This window comes from Caretta caretta, chromosome 12 (genome assembly GCF_965140235.1).
Source record: "Caretta caretta isolate rCarCar2 chromosome 12, rCarCar1.hap1, whole genome shotgun sequence".
NCBI lineage: Eukaryota > Metazoa > Chordata > Testudines > Cheloniidae > Caretta > Caretta caretta.
Window position 1 is genome coordinate 32,767,673 of NC_134217.1, and position 26,845 is coordinate 32,794,517.

Below are 26,845 nucleotides of genomic sequence, written 5' to 3' on the forward strand. Positions count from 1 at the left end.
ATAAAGCACCATATACAGTCTACTGTCTAAAAACAGATGGTATATTCAATAAAATAAAAGGGACAAGCACTTATTTCTGCCTTTGGTAATCTCCAGTCTCCCAAACAAACTTCTCATAAATACACACAAGGCCAACAAGGTAGCTGAAGCCTCCATCTACATAACTAATCACAGGATAAATCTCAGAATAGACTTCATATAAGCTCAAGGCTCTCCATTTCCTCTTGCCTAGCCTAAAGAATCTATTTTTTACTGTTTGGGAATATCCAACAGACCTTTGCTTCAAGCTCCTAGAAAAGAGGAGATTATTCCTGTCCAGTTCACAAGTAACAGTAATATTTTGAGCCACTATTGTGATCCTTACCAACCACTCTTTTTTCCCCATGTATTTTGAGGATCCAATGCACGTGTTTTTCCTAAAAGCAATCAAAGTGAAATCCATGGTAATTTTCCAATGTCCAGGACCTCTTTAACTGCAAAAGAGGTTTCTTCAAAATAAAATAAAATAAAATAATCATCTTAAATAGTTATGCAGGAAGCACAATTAATTCAGAGTTAGGAGACCTGGGTTCCATTCCTGCCTTTGCAACTCTTCATGAGCTTGGGAAAATCATTTAGCTTTGCTGTGTTTGAACTTTCCCATCAGTAAGTTGGGGATAATACATCCATACATTTGGAAAGTACTTTGAGATTCTCAGATGAAAGAAACTGCACATGTGCAAATAGTTAACATTAAACATAGTAATAAATACAACAAAATAATTTTTTGCATTATTTTTTGTGTGTACTGCCCATTAGTAATGAAATTGCATCAATATGTCTTTAGCAGTTCTTTTTTCTGAAATGACGTGTTCTGGCCTGGCTTCAGAGCCACTGGCATATTTAAACACACAGATTTCTTACTATTCTGCCACTGTAACAAATACTATGTGTGCAGCGGAATTTTTGTGGGTTGCAATTAAAAACACAGAGCCCTAATTTGAATCCATGACTGAAAAATGAACAAAGAAGAAACATACTCTGGGTTAACATATAAAATGTTATTATCCCTGAAATATGAACATAATTTGAAATATCTACATATTAGTAGATATTGGCAGCTTGTTGGTACTATATTGTTTTAGAACCAAATGTCGGGGGGAGGGGGAAGCTATCAACGTATTTCTGTGCTTTATTATATCAAGAGCTATTGGTACCTAGGGTGAAGATGGCAGGTGTTTTCTCAGGAAGTGACTCTTATTTAGTTCAGGTAGTTCTATTGGTGTTTTCCAACTTGTCTGTTTACAGATGTCTCCTTCTTAATGATACTAATATATCTCGCTGTGGGTGACCCTAAATCTCTGACTGCCAGAAGCTGGGTCTGAACTACAGGGGATGGATTGATCACTCAGTAAATTGCCCTGTTCTGTTCATTCCTTCTGAAGCATCTGGCACTGGTCACTGTTGGAAGGATGCAGTGCTAAATGAGCCATTGGTCTGACCCAGTATGGCTGTTCTTATGTCCAGACAGCATGTTAACTCTTAACATTTTCTCTATTTGGCATGGCGTAAGTTACAATTTCTTTATTCCATTATAACTTCTGCAATTCTAAGCTGTTTATATTATTTCATGCACCACTTACTAGCACATTTACTAGCAGACACGACCTGTGCGTGCAGAGAGTGTGGGTGCAGAGTGAGGGCAGCTGGCTTCAGCAGTGTTACTGAGCACGCTCAGTCCATGTGAGCATGCTCAGGACAAGATAAGCAGCAAATCAGGGTGGGGGAGGAACGTGACTCCCCAGGCCCCCCCCCCCCACATATGCGTCGCCTCTGCTTGATAGAATAGACCACCATAGCCATCCATTTCAGACTTGCAAATTTCTACTCCTATAAAAGTTAGACAGTTAACAGTTGTCTCTGACCATGGTCTCTCGTTTTATGTTTAGGACATACTATAGAATTAAAAAAGAATGCTTCTCATCTGCCCCTTCTTTGTGTCATCTGACCATTTCCTTACTCTTGCAAAAATTCAGACACTGAACTGTCATTTTTAAAAGCTTTTTGTAGTATAGTACAGTAATTTTCCATATGACACTGACATCCACCTGATCTACATGTTTTACTATTTTCTCTCTTTATTAGGTATTTTGTCTATGGAGCAAGCCTCCTGTCTGCTTAAACAAGAATGTTTTGGCATCTGTCTATTATCTATCATGACATGTGAGTAAATACAACTGAACTTGCAAACAAGATGGAGCAGAATCTGAAAAGATGTATTCTTGGTGTCACAGGGAGCAACCTGAAAAAGAACATGTGCATTCAGGTGAAAAGCAAGGTAAGAGATCTCTCAATAGCAGAGAAGAAACTAAAGTGGTTATTTTCTGGCATTAGTGCAAGAAGGTGGCCTACACTTCTAAAATAAGATTGTAGGCGGTACAATGAATGGTAAATACAGCTAAGGGAATCAAAAAAGAAGAGGGATTAACTAGAAACCTGGGTAGAATACATTCTTGAATCCAAAGCCCATAGAACTCAGAGGAAAAAATCCCATTAGTTTCAATGGGGTTTGGATAGGTCCTTCATAATCATACTTGTCCTAGACAAGGGATACCTGCTGGTAACGCATCTTCTGCAGTGGCTGTGATGTTGTTGTGAAGATAATGAATCAGCAATGTACTTTCCACTGACTCACATCAGAAACTAATCATGAGTTATAGTCCTACCCACTACCATGTTTTCTTCTTATTCTTTTCAGTGACTGCCGTTACAGAATGGTACTTTCATTTGTTCCGGAAAACACTGTTTTGACAGTGATGTCTCTTTCTCTAGTGATGTCTCTAGGGTAATTTCTGTCCTTTCTTTTTCTATATGGCATAGCAATGGCATATAGTATCTCTGCTTTATTTTCTTATGGTCCATCACTCCATGCCCTATTTTTTTTAAATCACTGCAGCCTTCTCTGAGTCTTTTCCTGATTTTTCCTATACAGTTCCAGTCCATCAAACTGATCCATATAGTAATACCAGAGAAACTCCATTTTGTGTCCCTGGCTTCCATTTTAAATAAGCAAGCATCACTCCACCATTAAATGGAGGCTACAGGGCACATAGCACTAAAAACCAAGTTGGCAAGAAAAGGTGATAAACAGATCATAACACTGTGAGCTATTTAGAATATAGCTAAAGGTTACATAGTAGAATTGGTGGGGAAAAGAAGGTGGTAAACAATTATTGACAAATAGAAATAGTAGTCAAATGGTATTGTGTTGTCTAAAAATAGAACTGAAATGGCATAAAGGTCAGGGTGTCAGTTGACTGCTGACAGTTGAGACCTGACAGGCTGAGAAGAGGTTGAGAAAGCAGCTGAGCAGAGAGCTAAGAAGGCAGAGAAAGGTGTGAAGGTGGTGAGGACGATATGAAGGAGAAGAAGAAGCAAGCAGAATGACAAGAGAAGGATGCGGTGGAGGAGTGAAAGAGAGAAATAACAGGAGAAGATATTGTGCAATCAGCTGAGGAAGTTTGTCAAAGTAATAGTTATAGCATAGTATAGTATGATAACGTATATAAGTGTGGGAGTGATGGTTAAAAAAGATGTATGTATGTGTGTTGGTTGTGAAAGGGATTTATATATGCAAAACCTAATGAACATCTAAAAATTGCTCTCAACTACCTGTGAATGACTGATCACCGTAAGCAGGGACCAGCCACTTAGCATCATTTCAAACTATAAGGCAATATAGTTTGAACTACTTTAAATTGTTATAAGGGATTTGTGTTTAGATTGTTATTTTGTCAAGGAATGTTATTTGTATCAATAAAAGGCATCTTATTTTGGAAAGAATGCTGCATGTGTCAATCATTTATCAGAAGGCTGTATCCGTGTCCTCCAAGTATTCCCTTAGCCACCTTGGAGACCCATACCTAATGAAAACACATTAGTTATAACAAGTAATGATCAATTCTGGGGGTATGCAAATTCTGTTTTTGGGATAACAACTGATAGGTCCTTATGCTGGACAGGGATCCATTAAAGTCAATAGATCAATGGATTAGTCAATGGATTAACTTGCAATATCAGGGCTATGGGCTGTCTCTGACCTGACACATTTTGCAAAGTAGATAACTATCCAATAGGGTCTATCTTCCTCTATAATTCCTTTTGTCTTTCATTTCTATCTTTAACCTCTCAAACTAATCCCAAATTGAATGAAAGTATTAGAAAAAAGTATCTCCAGCATTTCCTTGTCACATATCTAGAATTGTAAACAAATGGATTTCTAGTCTTTGGTAGTCAGGCCTCCTCCTTCTTAATTCCTAAGTCTATATTGATGGCAATAAGAATACATAACATTGGCTTATTAGATTCTGATTCAGGGTCTGGCTTGTTATGACAGACATCTCAGTGTGGTTTACTAGAGATTTTTCTTAGCATTCTTTTTCTCACACATCCTGGGTCAAAGTATTGAATTATTCCCACAAAACAGAAAGACAAAATAGTATTAAGCCATACCATAATTTTTGAGAAAAGCAGCAAGCATACTCTAATGGAACAGGGATGTACAAATTAAAGTGGCTCTTAACAACAATTGCAATTAAAGTATATTTTCAATGCTGGAAGAGCTCCATTCAGTTGCATATGAAAATCACTGGATTCACTCTGTCCTTAAGTTCTATACAAAGTTGTTAAGAGTATTAATACCTAAAAAGATAGATGGAATCCTGTCCATTTTCTCAAATGATATTTGTATTACTTATTCTTACCTTATAGTTGCTTTAAATGTGCTGTGATATGTTGGGTAACATTTTAAAATGTTTCTTTATTTATAAAGATTTGCATTGTACACAATTTAGTGAACATCTTTTGAATTTAGAATCAGAACCAAATGATCACAACCATTTGTTTACCTTTGAAATTACGACTGTTCTGCATTTCCTTGAGTACAAAGAAGACTCCTTTTTCCAAATCCATTTTCTCCCTCTACAAAATGTACAAATTAGTGACTCAAAACTTGATCACCTCCTATTTTGCCTTCATACTCACCTACCCGTGCACTTTTAGCTACCATCTCCAAGTTGATGATTCCCATATCTTGCTGTCCAGCCTCTTTTTGGTCTCATGCCTTTGACAGTGTTTTTGAAATCTTTCCTCACCAGTTCAAAATCAACATGTGAACACCCACTGCATTTCTCCAGCTGTGTCAAAACTTCCATTGTCCTGCTCATCACCAAGTGCAAAACAGTGGTGTAACAGGTTTCAGAGTAACAGCCGTGTTAGTCTGTATTCGCAAAAAGAAAAGGAGTACTTGTGGCACCTTAGAAACTAACCAATTTATTTGAGCATGAGCTTTCGTGAGCTACAGCTCACTTCATCGGATGCATACCGTGGAAACTGCAGCAGACTTTATATATACACAGAGAATATGAAACAATACCTCCTCCCACCCCACTGTCCTGCTGGTAATAGCTTATCTAAAGTGATCATCAGGTGGGCCATTTCCAGCACAAATCCAGGTTTTCTCACCCTCCACCCCCCCACACACACAAATTCACTCTCCTGCTGGTGATAGCCCATCCAAAGTGACAACTCTTTACACAATGTGCATGATAATCAAGTCGGGCTATTGGTGGTGGTGTAACAATAAACGTTGCTCTCTCCTACTCTAGACAATTGCCATATCCTGTCAATTCTTCCTTTACAAGATCTCTAAAACTCATTCCTTCCTCTTCACCCCCACTGCTAAGACACCTGTTCATGCTTTGGTCACCTCTAACTTTTCATCCTGAAACCTCCATGTTTAGGGACTCCTGTTCCTCACTTCATTCCTCTACTGTATTTCCAAACTACTGCTGCTGCTAAAACACTCTCACATTCCACTTGGATCACGTCACTCCCTTCTACAGATCCTTTCAAGGGCTTTCCTCCTCCTTTTTGCATCATTATCAAATTTCTCATCTTCAAGGTTTAGCACAGCTCTGTCCTTGCCTACATCTTTGGTCTCTTGTCCCCATAGTCCCATTCCATTAACTTCTGCTCATTCCAACCCTCCTTCCTGAATGCCCTCTTCTGTATCCTTCTCCCATCTCATCTTCATGCCTTTTTTCCTTCTTGGCCCAGATTATAACTCACTCACTCCCTCTCCTTCTTCACCTAATGTCTTTCCTCTTTTCATCCTCATTGGTCTTTAAAACACAATTCAGTCATTTATGGTGCTCTTCTATGATAACCTGACAAATGCCCCCCCATCCACCTCATATATCTTATATGTTAAAACTGTATTACCTGTCTCTAATTTAAAGCCTGATCCTGCTAAACTTACTATTTACTGCCAGTTGCAGACACACTGAAGTCTATGGGACTAATCACAGTAGAAAGCATTTTGCTCAACAGTGATTAAATGCATGGTTTAGGCCCTTATGCCTTGATCTTGCACTGGGTTCCAGGATCTTCCACACAGAGTTCATTGCAAGATTGGGGCTTAGACTGTAAAGTCCTTGGGGCAGGAACTATATTGTTGGTTATACGGTATTTACACAGCATTGCGCGTACTATGACAGATCAATAAATCAATATCACAGACATGCTACTATCTTTATTTTTAAACTAAAAATAGTACAATGGTTTCACTTAACAAGTTTCGTCCATTTTAAAAGATTCTGCCAGTTTGAGAGATATTGAATGTACTTAAAATGGAGAGTACTGCTGGAACCCAAAATATCTAATCAAACCAGAAACAGTGTGATCCCTTTGCGTCATCCTCAGAATCTCTCTGCCTTCCTTCCACTGTCTCTTAGGATGGGGAATGGAAAGGAGTGGGGAATAATTAAGAGGATGAATAAGTGCATATTTTGCAATTAATGTTCAGTGTAATGTTTGTAATAGTGTCCAAAAATGTGATTTTTACAACACAACTGTAATTTTGCAGTAACTTCACTTCAGAATAAAAATGTATATTCTTAAATTTAAAAACAATTGTTAAGATTTAAAAAAAATTACTCCCTGTGAAAACTGTCCGCAGAAACTGAAACACAGTTTAATAATAAATTTCCATTGTTGTCAGACATTCTTTCTGGTTTATTCAGAAAGACTCAAATGGATATTACTCATACAAACTGATTTGTTAAAAACAAATGTGTGTTTCACTAAAGAGATAAACATCTCTTGCATTTTTTTTTTTGGCCAAACTTACTTATAGGAGGAAAAAAACCACTGAGACCATAATCAACTTTTCATGGGTTAGATATGCATAAAAGTCCTCTTCCTACTCCTTACTATTGACTCACACTTTACTGCATACCCAAGGGACTGCATATTCTAAAAACAAGGAATGAGTAATCAGGAAAAAGATGTTTCCCCTCTTCAAAGTATTCACTAAAGCATTCCTCTTTTTAAAGTATTCAACACGTAATGCTTGCCTGCCTTGTGATCCAACTTGTACTATAACATCTTCTATATCAATTTTACCGACAATGTTCACTTAACCTAAACATGGTGTAATATTCCTGCAGGCACACTTAAAACATAAACCACCCCCCAGAAGTTTTTCCAAGACTGACTAGAGAGTGGTTGTTCTAATTCTCATTTGGTTTAATAACAACATGACATGGAAGACTAGAGATATCTTTTTTGAGTATCAAGATGTACTATAAGGTACCAATGCATGTTCTTCAACAACTAGAGAAGGGTCATTTTTAAGACATCTTTGAAATTAATTCTTAGAAAAAATTATGAAAAGGAAGCCGTAGGACTCACTTGAGAAGTGACTCACTTGTTTTGACTGCCATTTTGTTTGTTTTTTTTGCTGTGGAAAGGAGCACAATGGCAGGCATGTGTCCTGCAAACTAGAATCTTAAGGGCAATGAATTAAATGTATCTACATCTGAGGAGCATTCTGCTCAGTGAGCATTCTAAAGGGCTGAGTTGCTATTGTAAACTACCAATCTCAGTTTACTTTAGCACAAAATAATGTGTTTGTTTTCTAACAAAGGAGTTCTACAACAACATCAAGGCAAAACCACTGGGTGTGATTATCAAGTAATCCATTTCTTGGGCATAAAGGCATTTCTACTGTGACAATTACTAATTATGCTCCAGTCATGGGTAGTTTATGATATTTCTTAATCCTTTCAACATGTTACTACTTAAATATCAGACCTCAAAAAATTCAAATATTGCTGGCAAATTGATAAGCCTAAAACAGAGCTCCAGTTACCCACTTGTACAAAACTATTAGCTTTCGGTAAACAATCTAGCTTTGTTCTTAGGAATTTAAAATTGATCATATCATCCAGTAGACCACATGAACCATAAATGGCTTTAAGCTCCAAAATATTATACTATATAGTTTTTATTGACCCATATGTCAATACTAAACTGGTTAGCTGGCAAGTTCATAATCACCAGATGTAATATTCACAATTCAGGATACTGGTAGGTTGAATAGTCAGTCAAGATATACATAAATATTTCCTATTGTCATGGTAAAAGAGAATACAAAATTGAAAAAAAATCAATTGTAAGTACTGAGCATTGGTAAATTTCTGTTACGTACAACAGTATGTAGTTATACTATATTTGGTACTTATTCTATTTGAATCCTTCATTGTAAATGAAAATTCAGAAGACAATGCAATGCCCAAAATAACCATATTTACTAGTAACAAAGTAGAATGACTATATAATATTTAATCACTGACTTCCACCTTCTATTCAAAGCTGTCTCTATTAACAAATCTTACATTCATATGTATTACAGAAGCATTCAAAAGGATGAGATCGTACAACCAAAATGATAAATACCAATCAAGTGAGGGCAAATAGAAAACAGGGCCAAAACATAGCCACACCTGACAGCATCCAGTGTCATCTGTCAGGGCACTGTGACAAGGATCATGCTATTTACAGGTCAATGGTGCCTTGTAGAGAGGTGAAAACATCAAATCTGAAACCAGGTAACACGGTGCTCGATGACAACAGGGTCTCTATGAAGTCAAGATGCAATGGTTCTACCAAAGCAGAATCTACTTGCTTTCTTCTGCATTGTCAAGAAAGCTGTTATGGAGAAGATGATCACTTTTCAGCTGTGGGGATAAGTCCCTCTGGTTGGGTAGATCTGGGGTTGTGAAATCTGAGGTGAATCATTTATGTTACTGTAATGACACCCAACTGCAAAAGAGTCTTTTGCCACCTCGAACATTTTAATCAAAATGTTTCTCCAAAATGTAGCCCATTTCCAGATGGTTTCCTTGCACACAAAAAATGCAGCTCCTATCCCATCCTATGGAAAGCAGAGGCTGCATGTGTGTTCAGGACATTCCTGGGGCATGGTGGCTAAACAGATCTAGGAGAAGAATCCTAGTCTGGGCATTCTGGAGTATGTCCCATCAGGATCCATTCAGCTGGACTCCCCAGTTGCTTTTTTCCTGGACAACCTTGCCCAAGGGCAAAGCTGATCCATCCTAGTCTGCTAGCACCTAATAAAATGGTATCAGGCTGACATTAAGCATGGACCTATAAGACTCCTTCATCCAGTGTACTCCCCTCATCCTCTGCACAGGCTCCAAACCCTAACAGGTTTCCCAAACATTTCAGATTAGAGGCAAAACAGAGGTGGAACACAAGGTACCTAGCAAGTTTCCTCTTCTGAGAAATTTCTCTGAACGACACCTCACCTCTGTTGCAAATAAAGGTGGGTGTGAGGTGGGAAGAAGGGGGTAAATGCCTTTCAGGGCAAGTTGGTGAGCCTTCCCATGCTCCAAGAAAGGAGCAAAGTGGAGCAAAGAAACTGTTCCATATTGCACTCTCCATAAAGACATTGTTTCATGAAGTTGACTACCTGTCTGTAACTACTGGAGGAGGGTCTTGAAGCCAGTCATGGGCAGCTCCATTGATGTCGGCCACTCCAACTGTGGGATGGCTAAAAGAAGCCATGAGAAACCATGGCTGGTGGTGGCCATTGATGGGGTGGGACTTGGAGGAAGTCAACAGCCAGTGGAGCAGAAGAAAAGGGGGCAGGGGGTTTGAAGGTGCCATTGCCTCCTCATCGTTCCCTACGGGTGGCCATTGGGGGTTGTCAGGAAGCACCTCCCACCTCCATGTCCTTGACGGCAGTCCTTGGGTGGATGGGCTTTGAAGTAAGCCCTGGCCACCTTGGGTTCCTTCACGGTGGCCACCCTGTCCCTGAGGGAGATGGCAGGCACCCCCTCCCGCAGGCTCCCAGAAATCCCTGACACTCAACTACCACCCTGTGAGCCCCACAGCCTGCCTTGCCCTTGGGCTGGAGGCCAGCCTGTCACCCGTCTCCCTCCCCTGCCCTGGCTGTGCCACCACAGGTCCGGGCTCCCCCCTTCTTGGCCGTGGAAAGAGTTTGAAGCGCACCCGGCTGTCCGGGGAGGCGGCACGTCGGAAGGCCCGGGGACTTTCCCTGCGGCGTGTGGCGGGGACAGCCCTCGCCCTCCCCTAGGCTGGAGCGGGGACGGGGCGGGCTGAGGCCAGCGCGAGAGAGAAGCCGCAGCGCCCTGCTCCACAGCGGGTTACGCCAGCCAGCCCCGCCGCCCGCCCGCCTGCCTGCCTGCCTCCCTCTCTCGCCGTCTCTCCTCGCCTCTGATTCTGCGCACAGCCGGCCCCAGCGCCTGTCATTCTGCACAGCACAGTTTACTCCACGGCGAGCGGGGGAGACAGAGGGAGAGGTGGCGAGGAGGCAGCCGAGACGCCAAGTCCCGCAGCCCAGCATGGCTTCGGGGGACCTTTACGAGGTACGAGGCGGGGGGCGGGGGGGGGGGGCAGCTGCACGCCGCAGCCGGGCGGGCAGGGAGGGGAGGCGGCAGCGGCGGCAACAGCGGCGGCGGGGGGTTTGTTTCGGAAACGCTTAGCGGAGCCTGGTTAGTTCCTGAAGAAGGGAGGAAATCGCCCAGGCGGGGGTGGGGGGGAGCCGGGCTGGCGTGTGCGCTGGGGCCGGAGGGGTGGGGGGGTGGGCACCGGGATGGAGCGCTCCCCTCCCTTCCCCTGCCTCGCTCCCTCTGTCTCCCTCGCTCCCTACTTTCCGTGGGGCTGGAGCGCAGCAGGCCTCGCAGGAGGGAGAAGGAGGAAGGAGTGAGCGCGGAGCCGGAGTTAGCGGTAGGATGGGAGGTGTCCGCCGCCCGGAGAGTGGAGAAAGTCCAGGTAAAGTCGGCGGCGGCGCTGGACGTGCTGAATCTGCAGATTAGCGCGGAGGAGCGGGGGGGAAATGCGCCGCGGCGCTGCCGGGGAGGAAGGCGCAGGGATGGAGGCGGCTCCGCGCCTGGCCGTGCAAAGTGCAGGAGCAGGCGCCCGGTTGCTTCACCTTGCGCCTGGGGGCGGCTGGAGGTGGAGGCTGCGGGGGGGATCAGGGGCTTTGCGGGGCGGGGATCGGGGCAGCAGGGGGTGACTGTCAAAGTTTGGCAGGTCCCTGGTGGCTGGTTGGACCAGAGCGGCCAAGGGAGCAAGGGAAAAGCTGGAGCTCGGTGCATCCTGCCCGTCTTTGGTTCCAGGCTCCCAATTTGTACCATGCACAAGTCGGGCTGCTCCTACTGCGCCAATAAATAAATAAATAAAATGAAGAGGAAGAAGAGGAAGCTGGACCTCCGACTAAATAACCAAATCTGGCCGTAGGGTCTTGCTGGATCCAGCCAAATTTTGACCCTGCCCACCCAATTTTAAAGGTTCAAAGCAAGAACAAGTCTAGTCCCTCCTGCTGGTCCACAAGAGAATTTGGACCCAGGCACTGCAAATAACCGGGTCCAGTGAGTGGATCCAGCTGAATCTTGGCAAAATGTGGTCCAAGCCCCAAATTCTATCAGATATTTTTTTTAAAAAGATCATATCTGGTCCTATATCTGCTACTGGGTCAGGATGCATCAAGGTCCACCTTTTGTCAGGGAAATTGGAATGGCTAGACTTCTTTGTTTAAACTGTACAATTTGAGACTTGCAACCAAAAATTGTCACGTTCCAGTTCCATCCAAGTGTCAAGGTTTTTACAGTGCTCATGTACCAGGATGCACCTGGGTCTGGTGCAGTAAGAGTAGCTAGGCGTGTTCTCTATTTTGATCATAGAATTTGGGGGCTTGTATCCAAAACTCACAGGATCTTTGATCAACTTTTCCCTTTTACCATGGCCATTGCCTTTGAAATCCCCTAACAAAGGGTGTAATTAATGTCTGATATTGATCAGTTGCGTCTTTCTTGTGCTGAATTGGACTTTAAGTTTCCTTAAAGTAAGTAGAACTTGGACTCTCATAGGTGAGCTTAAATGCTCAGAGACATGTGCTGATCTAAATTAATATTGTCAACTTGTTTTCCGTGGTTCTTCATAGATTTTGTAGTGTCAGTTTGTAATTAGTTATTAATGGCATTGTGTCAAGTTTATCTGTGCTCTAACTCCATTGTAATTGATAGGAGATCTGTCAAGGATGACTTTGGTCCATAACTTTCAATGAAGTAAAGGTTTGGTTAGGCCCTTCATTTACTGCCTATTTGTAACTTCTGTGGAGCATGGAGAAGTTTTAGATAATCTTGCACCCTAGAGATATTTCATTACATGTTTAGATTGGTTCTGGAAGGAAACAAACACATACCACTAACATTGACACTGGCTGTGTTATTACAGCTCCTATTCATTAATTAAAATCTATGCTCTTTTATGAGCCCTGTGTTAGTCTAAATGAGCAGATGGCCTGCAGGAATGGGAGGTGGGCTCTGCATTTAATATCGTGTATTGTGTGGAAATTTTGTAAGTAACAACATGCCATGAAAATGCTCTGTGAAATCCAGACTTGTAACCTAGGAAGCACATTGAAGCATAGATCATTTTAAAGGCACTAGTCTAGGCTGTGAAGCCGTCTTCGACTGTACCATGAATTGCACTTAGGCAATGCTAAATGCTCTAGTTTGCAGCCTGTGGATTATTCTTTATCATTCCTTTTGGTCTGTTTTTGCCTATCAGTATATAATAAACATGAGTTGTATCCATCAGGACAGGTAAGTGAAAGAATGGATCTCCACCTCTACTTTGTTGATATGTCTAGAACATGACCTTCTGAGATGGTACATGGTGTTAGATCATTGCATTTCTGTCAAGCTGCTGGGAAAAGTATGTACGGTACTTAAGTTAGCAATTCAGTCTATGCCATGTAAAAACCTTTCCACTGTGAAGGTACTTGTGACTGGGGTGAGAGAGAACCACAGGAAAGCTGAATAGTTTATATTCTGATATGCTGCAAGTTGGCAGTTGTTAGGCTCTGGTTAAATGACTGCTGAACCTCCCCACACATGCACACAAAAAACTCCCACATCTAAAGATCTTTTTGGGTTTTCTAGAGTTGTTAGAAAGAGGCTTATAACTGTTGTGTAGGTAGTGATGTCAAATATCAGTTAGATAGCATGAGAGATGATGATGTCATCTCTCATGCTATCTAACTGAGAGTGATGTCAAATATCAGTTAGATAGCATGAGAGATGATTATCACCATGAACATGTGGTGTGTTTGGAGTTCATACCTTAATTTTTGGTTGTATGTGGCATTATTTTTTTGCTTTTTTGGACAGGTAAAATGTTCTGATGTCAAGATGCATATTAAATAGCTTATGATAGTCACCTTTAACAGGTTGCACTTCTGAATGATGTAGCACCCTGCATAACATTTTTAATTGGAGATACACCTTATGAATCTACTAAGTATGTGTAGAACTGCCTTAAGAATATCTTCAGTCCTTCAAAGATTTTTACTGAAGTTCAATGAATCAGGCAAGAGCAGTTACCTCTGTAATAGTAAGCAATTCGTATTGGATAAAAAATGATTTTACTACAGCTGATTACGGTTACAGTAGTCATGACTAAAAAGAGAATATTGCATTATTACCCATCTAACCCATTTTAAAAATTTTCCTTGCTTGTGTAACATATGACATACATAATTCAGTTCAAACCCTTAAATTTTGAAAACAAGATATGATATATATATCATATATATAACAATTCATCCATTTTGTGTTGTTAAATTATTTTTAAAACGGATTTTTTCAATGCAATGTTGACTTGAAGAAGTTGTGTCGAGGTTAACGGATATGTAAGATTACAGCCAAAACAACTACAATATTTTATGTTATCCTGCTATACTTTTCAATATCAAATAGCTTCTAGTCATCTCTGCTTGAAATATATTCTAATTCTATAGGATTATAAATTAATTTTAATATATGCTACAAAATGAAGAGCATCCCTAGAGATTTCTATGCTTACTGATAATAGGGTTCTAGGTTTGTGTATCTTAGAACCAAGATTGTTACATTTGAGGATAATATCTTGCAGCAAATATTATTAGACAGTAGGTGCTAATTTTGAAGACAACAGAAACAAATATTCCTTTTTGTGCAGAAATGCAGTTAACATTTTCCCTTTAAGAAATTTTAGATTAAATTGAAGCGTGGAGAGGCACTCAGACATTACAATGATGAGCACTGCGTAAGAGCCGGAATAGAATAGAATATAATCTCAAGCACAGCTATGCATTCACAGGTTGAACAAAAGGCCAGGGTTGGTTTGCTTGTTTTGACGGAATTATGACTCTGAGCTTCTTCAGGTGGGTGAGAAGGTTCTTTATTATGTCTATATATTCTCAGGAGATGAAATCTTTTTAAATATTTAAGAAATATATAGCACAGTATTTAGAACAATAACAATTTAAATAAAAGCTTTGGCAACATATCCACAGTGACCTTCAGTAGCATAGCACTGTTGAGCTTTCCAGTTTAGATAACTTGTTGAATGTATTGATATAATGTCTTTATTAATCTCAGTAACAGAGAATAGGTAAAATAATCAAGAGTAAATTTCAATATTTCTCATTGGTGCTATGAATTTTGCTGTTGTTGCCTTGGTATATCCTTTTGTATTCTCCACCTTGAGTTCAGTTCCAACACTTAAGACCCTCTCTTAACAGAATTCGGTCTCTTAAAAAGGCTATTACACTGGTATTAAATATGAGATGAAAGTATAGGAAACAAAACTTTTACTTCAAACCACCGCACACAAGTTTTTTCTAGCAAAGAGAAAGCAATTCAGTACAATAAAACATAAGCTCTGGTTTATGATTATGAATATCTGATATCATGTATCAATAACATGCAGCAGCTTTTGAAGCTCATTTGGGCATTTTTGTTTTGAAGTGTAGTTTTTGTTTTGAGCGGAAATTTTCTGTATTTTCTCATTATAATAAACCAACATAATCAGAGTTTTTGGAACAATGAGATTAAAATGTAAACATTTTCTCATAGTTCTTTAAAACTACTGGAAATCCCAATTATGGTATCTTATTAAACAATATCTTAATTCAGCAATCTAAGGAACTAGCAGATAAGTCTCTCGAGAGGAATGTGGCAGGTAGATATCTCTGGACCACAGTAATTTCATCATTATTTAAAACTATTAGTGGCTCATGGACATTTTTCATTAAAGCGCTGTTTTACTTGGAAAAGTGACTTTTTAAAAATGGAACTGTCTTAATTAAGAGATACAATGCCTACGTGTATTCATGTCTACTTACATCAGTGACAAAAATAAGATTTAACTACATTTTACTCCTGTTAATATGGCTATATGAAAGTGAGCTGCAGTCTATTCCCGCTCACACTCATCAACAGGATTGTTAATTAAGCTCCAACTGAGTTGCAGTGTCAAATTCTTCTCCTCAATTATACCTGTGCTCACTGCACAGCTATCAGTGAGGGCAGAATCTGAAAACAGTGGTGCTGCACAGATGTATATGAGGACAGAATATGGCCCAGAGAATATTTGTAACCTGTCTTGGTGTGTGAATCAGAAAGAATACAACTTGAATTTCACATTCCTGTTTGAGTTTACAGAACTAGGGTTTAGAAATTGACTTTTGGCATGTAAACTGAGCTAATGTGATTACCAGTCCATAATAAAGATGGAAGCACACAATGCTCTTTTCATGGAGTCACTTTCCAGTATAGAGCCACACTTTAAACTGCTATTATCTTATGGAAAACATTTGGGAAGGGGGAATCTATTTTAAAACTATTTCATGCCCTCCTCTTTCATTACAGAGGCGATTTACTTGAAAACAGAATGTTTGTTTAAGAAATAAATATATTTATTTCCAAACTGAAGTCACCTTCTTTATTGACATAACAATTGGTTGTTGTGGGATTATGTGTGATGTCACAAGCAGAGAATGATGACTTCAGGTGGAACATAAGGAGCATATGATTTTATAAATAATGAAAATACTATTGGAGTGAGGGCAGAAAAATATAGTATATCGAGCCAGATTCTCAGCCGGTGTAAATTTGTATACCTCTATTGACTTTAATGTGGATTGCAATAGAAAAAAACCTATTTACACTGGCTGCTGATCTGGCCTTATTACATTTAAGCAAAACTGCTGCTAAAGAGAATGCTTTATCAAGTCTCTTTATGAAGAATCAGCTGTTAAACTGACCAGAAACTTACTTCTGTATCATTGTGTCACTGAAGGATTATCACAACCAACAGTATCTGGGAGACTTAATTTTACTTAAATTAAGATAACTTGTGCAAATACTACTCTAGTTCAGTTGGTAGAAGTTTCACAATGGAGTGAAGCTTTCTGGATACAAATCCACATTAAATTTGATCTTGTACCCAGTGGTGACGCTGTTATGTAGCTCTAGAGTGGATAGTCTGCTGGATGAGAGGTTAAATTTAGTTGTCAACCTTTCAGTAAGAAGTTAAATTGAGGTTTCTTATACTCACGCCTTGTAGTTCTGCATATTAAAGAAAAAGTTTCATAATACTCTCAGAAAAGAGTAGGGGATAACTCTGCCAATATTCCCTCTCAAGACATGTCTTCATAATTGCTGCTACAATGGCACTGCAGCTGTGTCACGATAGTGCTGTAGTGTAGATGCTTCCTACATTAACAGAAGGGGTTGTTCTATCAATGTAGTTCATCCATCTCTCCAAGAGGGGGAAAATGTCAACAGAATTCTTCTGTCGACCAAGCCACATCTACACCAGGGGTTAGGCCAGCCTAACTATAGTACAGTATTCAGGGCAGAACATTTTTCACAGCCCTGAGAGATGTTGTTGGGTCGATCTAAGTTTTAAGTGTACACCAGGCTTAGTAAGAGACTCTAGTGTCAAAAGCTATGTAAAACATTACTGTGCACACAACGGTGGTCATGTTTACCTACATTGTCACTATGTTACCGGTATCCAGCTTCCTCATTGCATTGGAAATTTCTTTGGGACATTTTGAGTATGAAAAAACCTATTGTAAACCAAATGATTTTCTATCTCGTTAGTGTTTTATGACCAGTTTGATGAAGTTCTTTCATCCAGAGCATGATATATTTCCTCCAAATGTAGGTTAACTTAGGAATGTGCATGCAATAACCAGGTTCCTAATTGGATAAACTATTGGAAATATGCTTTCTATTATAGTAAAACCACCATTAAATATACAAGATGAAGTACATTTCTCAAAAGAAATTAAACTAAGTATATTTCCCTTCACTGTCTAGGTATATAAGCACATCATAACTTTTCTGATAGAATTTGGTGAACTACAAAAATGTAAAAATAAAAAATGTATTGTACTTAGATTTGTGTTTTATTCAAAATTGTCATGTAATTATGTAATTATTTGTGTTTGTAAGTTAAAATATATTTAGAACAAACCTAATACAAATAATTGTGAAATTCAAATGTGATCTGATATTGAGGAAAATTAGCTGATCTTTTTTTCATCAAAGACGTAATTGTAATGGTTAACTACTCAGTGAATAATGTTTCTTTGTCCATTCATTTGACTTTTAGCAGTGTTGCATTTTCTTGGCTTTGTATGTTTTCATCAGTGTAGATTATTTGTTGTCCCTCTTACCCATATATTTTGGGAAATAATTTTATAATATATTTTATGCCATAAGCATCTTGGTATTGTCAACAAGCTGGATGAAAGACTTAACTATTCTTTTTATTTAAGTGATTCTGAATCATGTAAAGTTTGTATCAAACCATTTAAATGTGTCATATTGACAGCGGTAGAAATGATGATTGAACTGTATGAGCCCCAACCTGTTTTACATAAATAAAAATAAGATTATTCTTCTGTTTCATAGAGAAAGAAAACTGGTCTTTTGATTTGTTTAACAATAGTGCCACAATAGCTTTGTTTATTCCAAAGCCCTTATCCTGTAGATTGCTAGTGTTGTAAGGCTGTGGGGGAAATATGGTGTGTCTGTTTTCTTTTATCACACACCAATTGTAATGTTGTCATCAATAGATACAGTATAGAATTCAGTCTTCTGTCGTTATCAGTTATAATTTAAACAGTGGTCTGTATATTGCAGGCTATATTTAAGGTTTCTTATGTCCTTCTTGACATTGTTTAGGTTGATACAGATGGACAGTGTAGGAGCCAGTGATTCTTGTTGTAACTTAGTAAAGCAGGGGAAATAGATCACCTGTTAAAGTACATCCTGATACGTGAACAGCATGGGGTTATTTAGTGATAGACAATGACAATGAAAATAGCGCTGAAAAAATCTCTGCCAAAAATACCCTTTTCTTTGCAAACTGCTGTTACGTCACTTAGGATGTGATTTTTGCTGTGCCTCTTGGAAGTCCAGCACAAAACTTTCAGGCCAGAGGGAGTGGGAACTAAAGCTACCTTTGTATGAACCTGTTGCTGGGTTATTCCAGAGGCGAGTGCATCCCCTAGCACAACGTAGGTAGCCCATCCCCCACTGCCTATAGGTGGCAGTGTCACCCAGAACCTCCACATGCTGTGTGGCATGCGCAAATATGTTGTGCTTAATAAACAGTAGTAATAAACTTGACTGACCAGTTCTGGTTGAAAATCATTGCAAGAGAAATGACGATAAGTTAAAAGGCATGTTAGTGATATGTGTAGAATGAGTTAACCTGTAAAATCAATGTTGTTGTAAATATATATTAATGAAAGGTGTTTCTAATGACCTAAAATAGCTTTCTCCTTTTTTATAATTTTGCTTTGAGCAGATATATCATTTCAAGATCTGTGCTGAGAGGATTTATTCCAGGGCTTTCAGTTAATTTAGATTTTGGGGTGCACCTTCAGAGGTATCATGCTCCACAGAATTTTATGTTTTCTTCCCATTAACCTGAAATGGCCTAGTTTGAATACACTACCACTTGCACACAACAGCAAACTTTCGTTTGAGTAACATTTCACAGAAACCTAATTAAATGGCTAGATACTTTTTCCTGATTACCCTTCTTATAAATGCTGATTATCGATATATTTTAATGTAAATAGCTACCTCTTGTCCAGCAAATCTGCTCCACTTTCAGCGAGGCCAAAATGCATTTTTTTACAGCATCACATTCTCATTCATTGTGATGAACAATGATGTTATGAGCTATGCTCTGACATCAGTGAGTATAACAGGCTGATTGTAAAGGAGATAGCTTCTGTTAACATAGCTTGTTAGTCATCCATCATAGGGGAGGGAGGACAAAAAAGAACATGACTGTATGATAAGGTTTGGTAAAGTATTACCTTTTTTAAATGTTTAATGCTGTTTAAATTATAACTGATAACTACAGATGACTGAATTCTATACTGTATCTATTGAAGATTACCTTTTTTAATGTTTCATGTTGGGAGATGTCAGTGGATCTTCCCCTAAAATGTTGTGTGCTTGGAGTTTCCTAAACTAATAAAAGAATGTCTTAAATTATTAAAACCTCATTAATTTATAGGATTGATTAAGTAGTAGTATGATGTTGTATAAAATCATTACATTTAACAAATGAATATACTGGATTAATTCCTCTTTCAGAAACCTCATTGTGACAGGACAGCAGGTGTTTCAGTGTCAGAAATGTGACAAGAAAGGTGGAGCAGATTCTGAATACTGCTGGGGAATTCCTGCTGAGTGTAGTTCATGTAGAAACAAAGTGCACAGATGGAGTTTTGCTAGAATCAAGAATGACTTCTGGAACTTTTGAAGAGGGAGTCAAGGCAGGTGATCTTCTCAGAAAATTTTCTGATGACAAGTGTGAGTAAAGAGAAAATATTGGAGGTTAACGGATAGAAGCATGGATGGAGGAGAGTTTGGTGTTCATGGATCATCCGAATGCCTTCTGTGATGAGAAGAGACTGTATTTGATGGTTTCCACTTAAGCAAGGATGTAATAAATTCCCAGTTTCAAAAATGGCAGGTATTGTTAAGGCAGCTCTAAATGAAGAAGTCACATGTGAGAATGGATGATTTAGCATAACTCCAATAAACAAGCATGTACTTTATTACTCTTCTGTCTTATGGTGGATGATGAAAGTCTGCGTCACAAGTGAAGTACTGTAATCAGAATGACAGGAATTATAGAAAAAGGTGCATTCATGTACAAGTGTCTCCACGCAAATACAAGGAAAATGGGAAATAACCCAGAAGTTCCTGAAGTAATACTAAATTATGGAGATTATGACAAAGAGGACAGAACTGAAACTTTGTGGGTTGAGTCCAATAACTGAAAACTGGAGCATAACAATCTCAGTTGTGCCATGATCATTTACTTCCATTTTGGAATGTCAGATGCACTCTGTAGAAAAGGAAGTGGCAATGGGGAGTAGGAAGTACAATATTTACCAAGTCAGTGAAATACACTTCAGTGGCAAAAATGGTAGAGAAATACTTAGAGATACAGGAAGAGAAAGACAAAAGAAAATACAATAGGCATTTGTTGCAAATCCTCAGGATTGGAGAAGAGCAAGAATGAAAACTTCTTGGCACAAATTTCAGTGAACTCAGTTCTGCAGAATACCTTTCACAGGAGACAAGTTAGTTACCCAGATAGCTATTGGGTAGCCAGTATGGCTAAATGTGCATCAACGTTCAAGAGGCCTTTACTCCCAGCTTACATAGGACAGCACTGTGATTCAAGGAGTCAAGAAGTGGAGATTCCAACCCTGTGAAAAACCATCCTGAATCTACATCTTGCTGGTGAGAACAAAAGAAAAGGAACTTTTTGAGAACACAAGGATAACAAGGAATATCTTCAAAAATGAGGAGTCCGTTGGCACCTTAAAGACTAACAGATTTTTTTAGGCATAACCTTTCGTGGGTAAAAAAACCCACTTCTTCAGATGCATGGAGTGAAAATTACAGATACGGGCATAAATATATTGACACATGAAGAGAAGGGAGTTACCTTACAAGTGGAGAAACAGTGTTGACAAGGCCAATTCAGTCACAGTGAATGTGGTCCACTCCCAAAAATTGATGAGGAGGTGTCAATACCAAGACAGGGGAAATTGATTTTGTAGTGAGCCAGCCACTCCCAGTCCCTATTCAAGCCCAAATTAATGGTGTTAAGTTTGCAAATGAATTGTAGCTCTGCAGTTTCTCTTTTAATCTGTTTTTGAAGTTTTTTTTGTTGAAGGATGGCTACTTTTAAATCTGTTATTGAATGTCCAGGGAGATTGAAGTGTTCTCCCACTGGCTTTTGTGTGTTACCATTCCTGATGTCTGATTTATGTCCATTTATTCTTTTATGTAGAGACTGTTCGGTTTGGCCAATGTACATGGCAGAGGGGCATTGCTGGCACATGATGTCATATCACATTAGTAGATGTGCAGGTGAATGAGTCCCTGATTGTGTGGCTGATGTGGTTGGGTCCTCTGATGGTGTCGCTGGAGTAGATATGGGGACAGAGTAGGCAACGGGGTTTGTTACAGGGTTTGGGTCCTGGGTTAGTGTTTCTGTGGTGTGGTGTGGTGTGTAGTTGCTGGTGAGTATTTGCTTCAGGTTGGGGGGCTGTCTGTAAGTAAGGACTGACCTGCCTCCCAAGGTCTGTGAGAGTGAGGGATCATTTTCCAGGATAGGCTGTAGATCGTTGATGATGTGCTGGAGAGGTTTTAGCTGGGGGCTGTACGTGATGGCCAGTGGTGTTCTATTATTTTCCTTGTTGGGCCTGTCCTGTAGTAGGTGACTTCTGGGTACCCGTCTTGCTCTGTCAATCTGTTTCCTCACGTCCCCAGGTGGGTATTGTAGTTTTAAGAATTCTTGATAAAGGTCTTGTAGGTGTTTGTCTCTGTCTGAGGGATTGGAGCAAATGCGGATGTATCTTAGGGCTTGGCTGTAGACAATGGATTGTGTGATGTGTCCTGGATGGAAGCTGGAGGCATAGAATCATAGAATATCAGGGTTGGAAGGGACCACAGGAGGTCATCTAGTCCAACCCCCAGCTCAAAGCAGGACCAATCCCCGACTAAATAATCCCAGCCAGGGCTTTGTCAAGCCTGACCTTAAAAACTTCTAGGGAAGGAGATTCCACCACCTCCCTAGGTAACGCATTCCAGTGTTTCACCACCCTCATAGTGAAAAAGTTTTTCCTAATATCCAACCTAAATCTCCCCCACTGCAACTTGAGACCATTACTCCTTGTTCTGTCATCAGCTACCACTGAGAACAGTCTAGATCCATCCTCTTTAGAACCCCCTTTCAGGCAGTTGAAAGCAGCTGTGAAATCACCCCTCATTCTTCTCTTCTGAAGACTAAACATCCCCAGTTCCCTCAGCCTCTCCTCATAAGGCATGTGTTCCACTCCCCTAATCATTTTTGTTGCCCTCCGCTGGACTCTTTCCAATTTTTCCACATCCTTCTTGTAGTGTGGGGCCCAAAACTGGACACAGTACTCCAGATGAGGCCTCACCAATGTCGAATAGAGGGGAACAATCACGTCCCTCGATCTGCTGGCAATGCCCCTACTTATACATCCCAAAATGCCATTGGCCTTCTTGGCAACAAGGGCACACTGTTGACTCATATCCAACTTCTTGTCCACTGTAACCGCTAGGTCCTTTTCTGCAGAACTGCTGCCGAGCCATTCGGTCCCTAGTCTATAGCGGTGCCTTGGATTCTTCCGTCCTAAGTGCAGGACTCTGCACTTGTCCTTGTTGAACCTCATCAGATTTCTTTTGGCCCAATCCTCCAATTTGTCTACGTCCCTCTGTGTCCTATCCCTACGCTCCAGCGTATCTACCACTCCTCCCAGTTTAGTGTCATCTGCAAATTTGCTGAGGGTGCAATCCACACCATCCTCCAGATCATTAATGAAGATATTGAACAAAACTGGCCCCAGGACCGACCCCTGGGGCACTCCACTTGATACCGGCTGCCAACTAGACATGGAGCCATTGATCACTACCCGTTGAGCCTGACAATCTAGCCAGCTTTCTATCCACCTTATAGTCCATTCATCCAGCCCATACTACTTTAACTTGCTGGCAAGAATACTGTGAGAGACCGTGTCAAAAGCTTTGCTAAAGTCAAGGAACAACACGTCCACTGCTTTCCCTTCATCCACAGAGCCAGTTATCTCGTCATAGAAGGCAATTAGATTAGTCAGGCATGACTTGCCCTTGGTGAATCCATGCTGACTGTTCCTGATCACTTTCCTCTCCTCTAAGTGCTTCAGAATTGATTCCTTGAGGTGGAGTAGATTTGGGGACAGACTAGGCAACGGGGTTTGTTACAGGGTTTGGGTCCTAGGTTAGTGTTTCTGTGGTGTGGTGTGGTGTGTAGTTGCTGGTGAGTATTTGCTTCAGGTTGGGGGACTGTCTGTAAGTAAGGACTGACCTGCCTTGACGTGGTGCCCACGTGAAGAAGCAGGAAGGGGTAGCGATCTGAGGGCTTGATGAGTCTTGGCAGTCTCTCCGTCACATCGCAAATCTAGGTAAGTGTAGTGCTCAGTAGGTTTCTAGTATAGGGTGGTGTGACCATCACTTATTTGCATAGTAGCGTCCAGGAAGTGGATCTCTTGTGTGGACTGGTCCGGGCTGAGGTTGATGGTGGGATGGAAATTGTTGAAATTCAAGTGGAAGTTCTTGGAAATATTGTAGGAAGTTCTTGGAGCTATTGATTACAAGCTACTTGAATGCAGCATAGTAAGGAACGCTTCACAGAGTGCAGTAGAACTAGAGGATTAGAATTCAAAGCAGCAAATTTGGGAGAACTGAGAAATTTAGTGAGCAGTGGGGAAAAGTTTGAAAATCCCTGAGTGTGGAAAAAGACTGGAGAATCCTAAGAGACACCAGAGAAAAAAAATCCTGTGAAAAAAGAAGAATGCAAGGAACAAAAAGTGATCAATGTAGCTTCAGAAGAGACAACTCACAAATCTGAGGGTAACAGCTTTGTTCAGGAAATGAAAAAGAAGGGAGGTAACCAAACAACAGCACAAAAAGACCATTAAGGCTTGCAGAAAGAAGTTAAGGGCAGCAGAAAATAGACTTTGTTAATGTTAGGATTCAGTGGATTAAAATCTTTTTCAAAAATATCAGAGATTGGGGAATATGAGCAAGAAAGGAAGCCTATTAATGAATGAGAAGGGGGATGAAATCCTTGATGGCTAAAATACAAAATGGTTTTATTTTAATCTATCTCTACAAGGAAAACTAAAGAAAAGAGGTTGAGGCAGCTAGGAGGGAAAGAAAAGCTTGAAAACAATAGTTATGGGGGGTGGGAGAGGCAAAGACACATTTGGGAAAACAATTAAGTCAAAATATTCAGGTTTAAGTGCCGAAAGTAAAGCTCCTAGATCCATATTTAGGAACCTAAATAAGTAGAGATTTTTAGCAGTGTTAAGCACCATGGAGCTCCAACTAAACTACTCTTAGGTACTCAGTGCTTTTGAATATTAGGCCACCTATTTAAGTGCTTAAATATGGATTTAGGAGCCTAACTTTGGGCATCTATTTTTGAAAAATTTGGCCAGAGGCATCAACTCACAGAGCAGGTAGGTGATATTCCTTCTAAGAGTGACTCTACTGAAATCTCACATGAAATACTGCATTTATGCTGGGATTTTCAAAGGCACTCAAGGGAGTTAGGTACCCAACTGTTATTAGATTTCAATAGGGAATGTGCACCTTACTCCCTTAGGCTATTCTGAAAATCCCAGACTAGGTCCTGTGTACTAGAAAGATTTTTACAAACTGAAGGTGTTCCAAGAAAAGTGAAGGTGTTTTGTACCACACAAAGAAGTAGTGGCTGTATTGACTGATTTGTGAGAAAGGACTAAAAGTACTAAATTTATGGCAAAACAACAAACAGTGGCCACGGCATATGATAATCATCTGCAGATTTCTGAAGGTCACCTGTGATAGGTGACAAATCAGCATGTTGTCAAAGGGCGTGACTAATATTAATAAGGTAAGCAATGGACAACAAGCTTTTTATTAGGAGAAACCTTCTAACAATGAATTCTGTTAATTATTAATTATTAATATTATTTATTTTTATCGGACAGTGATGTCTTGTGTGCCATAAAAGGTATAAATAAAGACAGTCCCTGTACTGATGATAGTATAGTTGAAAACTCAGACACACAAGATTACACATGCTGGATGCCCCAGACAACGTTATCACTTATAACAGTGGTCTCCAACCTTTTTACGCAAAAGATCACTTTTTGAACTTAAGATCAATTCAGGATCTACCTTGCCCCTTCCCCGAGGCCCCACCCTGCTCACTCCATTCCCCCCTCCCTCCATCGCTCGCTCTCCCACACCCTCACTCACTTTCACCAGGCTGGGGCAGGAGATTGGGGTGTAGGAGTGGGTGCAGGCTCTGGGAGGGAGTTTGGGTGCAGGTGTCATATGGTCACGCTGCACCTAATCTCATAGAATCCACTGGACATTTCATGGGTTTTACTTTTTATTGTCATTTATGGTTTATATATCCAAAATCCTTCAGGGATTGTCACAAATCAGTGTAACATTCTCAACTGTTGGGTATGCATTGCCTGAGCCTGGGGCAGGGGGTTGGGGTGCAGGAATGAGGGGTGCAAGCTCTGGGAGGGAGTTTGGGTGCAGGAGGGGGCTCCGGGTTGGTGCAGGGGATTGAGGTGCAGAAGAGAGTGACAGGTGCAGGCTCTGGGGTGGAGTTTGGGTGCGGGAGGGGGCTCCAGGCTGGGGCAGAGTGTTGGGGTATGGGAGGGGTGAGGGCTGTGGGTGGGAGTTTGGGTGCAGGAGGGGCTGGGGCAGGGGATTGGGGTCTGGCAGGAGGTGCGGTGGCTGGGAGGGAGCTCTGGGCTGGGGGTTGGGGTACAGGAGGGTGTGCAAGGTGTAGGCTCCGGCCGGGAGGCACTTACCACAGGCAGCTTCTGGTTGGCGGCGCAGCAGGGCTCAGGCAGGCTGCCTGCCTGCCGTGGCCCCACACTGCTCCCTGATGCGACTGGCTGATGACACTTCTCTGCGTGCGGCCCCTAGGAGGGAGGGGGGCAGTGGGTCTCTCTGTGCTGCAAGCTCCGTCCCCACAGCTCCCATTGGCCGGGAACTGGCCAAACAGGAGCTGCGGGGATGGTGGAGGGAGCGGGGGCAGCACACGGAGCTGACTCACGCCTGCCTGAGCCCCTGCAATGCCAGATTTTTAGCAGCCCGGAGATCGCGATCAGCTGGCTGAGGCGCCAGCATCGACCAGTCGATCATGATTGACGGGTTGGTGACCACTGACTTATCATGTTACATTTTTACTTACACTGGGAGTATTCTCTCTTGTATTACACGCACAGCCACACTCTCTTGCCATCAAAGTAACAAAGGAATGGTTCTGGCTCAGCTTTTTTGAATACCGTTTGGCACTTCATATCAGGGCATGGTCGTCTGCAGGATATTGTGGAAGTCATGGGTCTCCCACAGAAACGTTTGGAGAGTTAGAACAATAGAATCAGGATCAGGTCATCTAGTCCAACCCCCTGCTCAAAGCAGGACCAACGCCAACTAAATCATCCCAGCGAGGGCTTTGTCAAGCTGGGCCTTAAAAACCTCTAAGGAAGGAGATTCCACTACCTCCCTAGGTAACC

General features: G+C 40.9%; 1 protein-coding gene and 1 long non-coding RNA gene across 4 annotated transcripts in view; one reads left to right on the forward strand and one right to left on the reverse strand.

Annotated features, from left to right (window-relative positions):
* The window catches only part of LOC125645277 (uncharacterized), a 344,743-nt gene that overhangs the window by 184,422 nt on the left and 133,476 nt on the right, over window positions 1-26,845 (reverse strand). The window lies entirely within an intron of this gene.
* The window catches only part of CDYL2 (chromodomain Y like 2), a 79,957-nt gene continuing 63,485 nt past the window's right edge, over window positions 10,374-26,845 (forward strand). Inside the window, exon 1 of the mRNA XM_048870582.2 lies at window positions 10,374-10,733. Coding sequence (XP_048726539.1) covers window positions 10,710-10,733 — 24 coding nt within the window. The 5' untranslated portion in view covers window positions 10,374-10,709. The remainder of the gene's footprint in view (window positions 10,734-26,845) is intronic.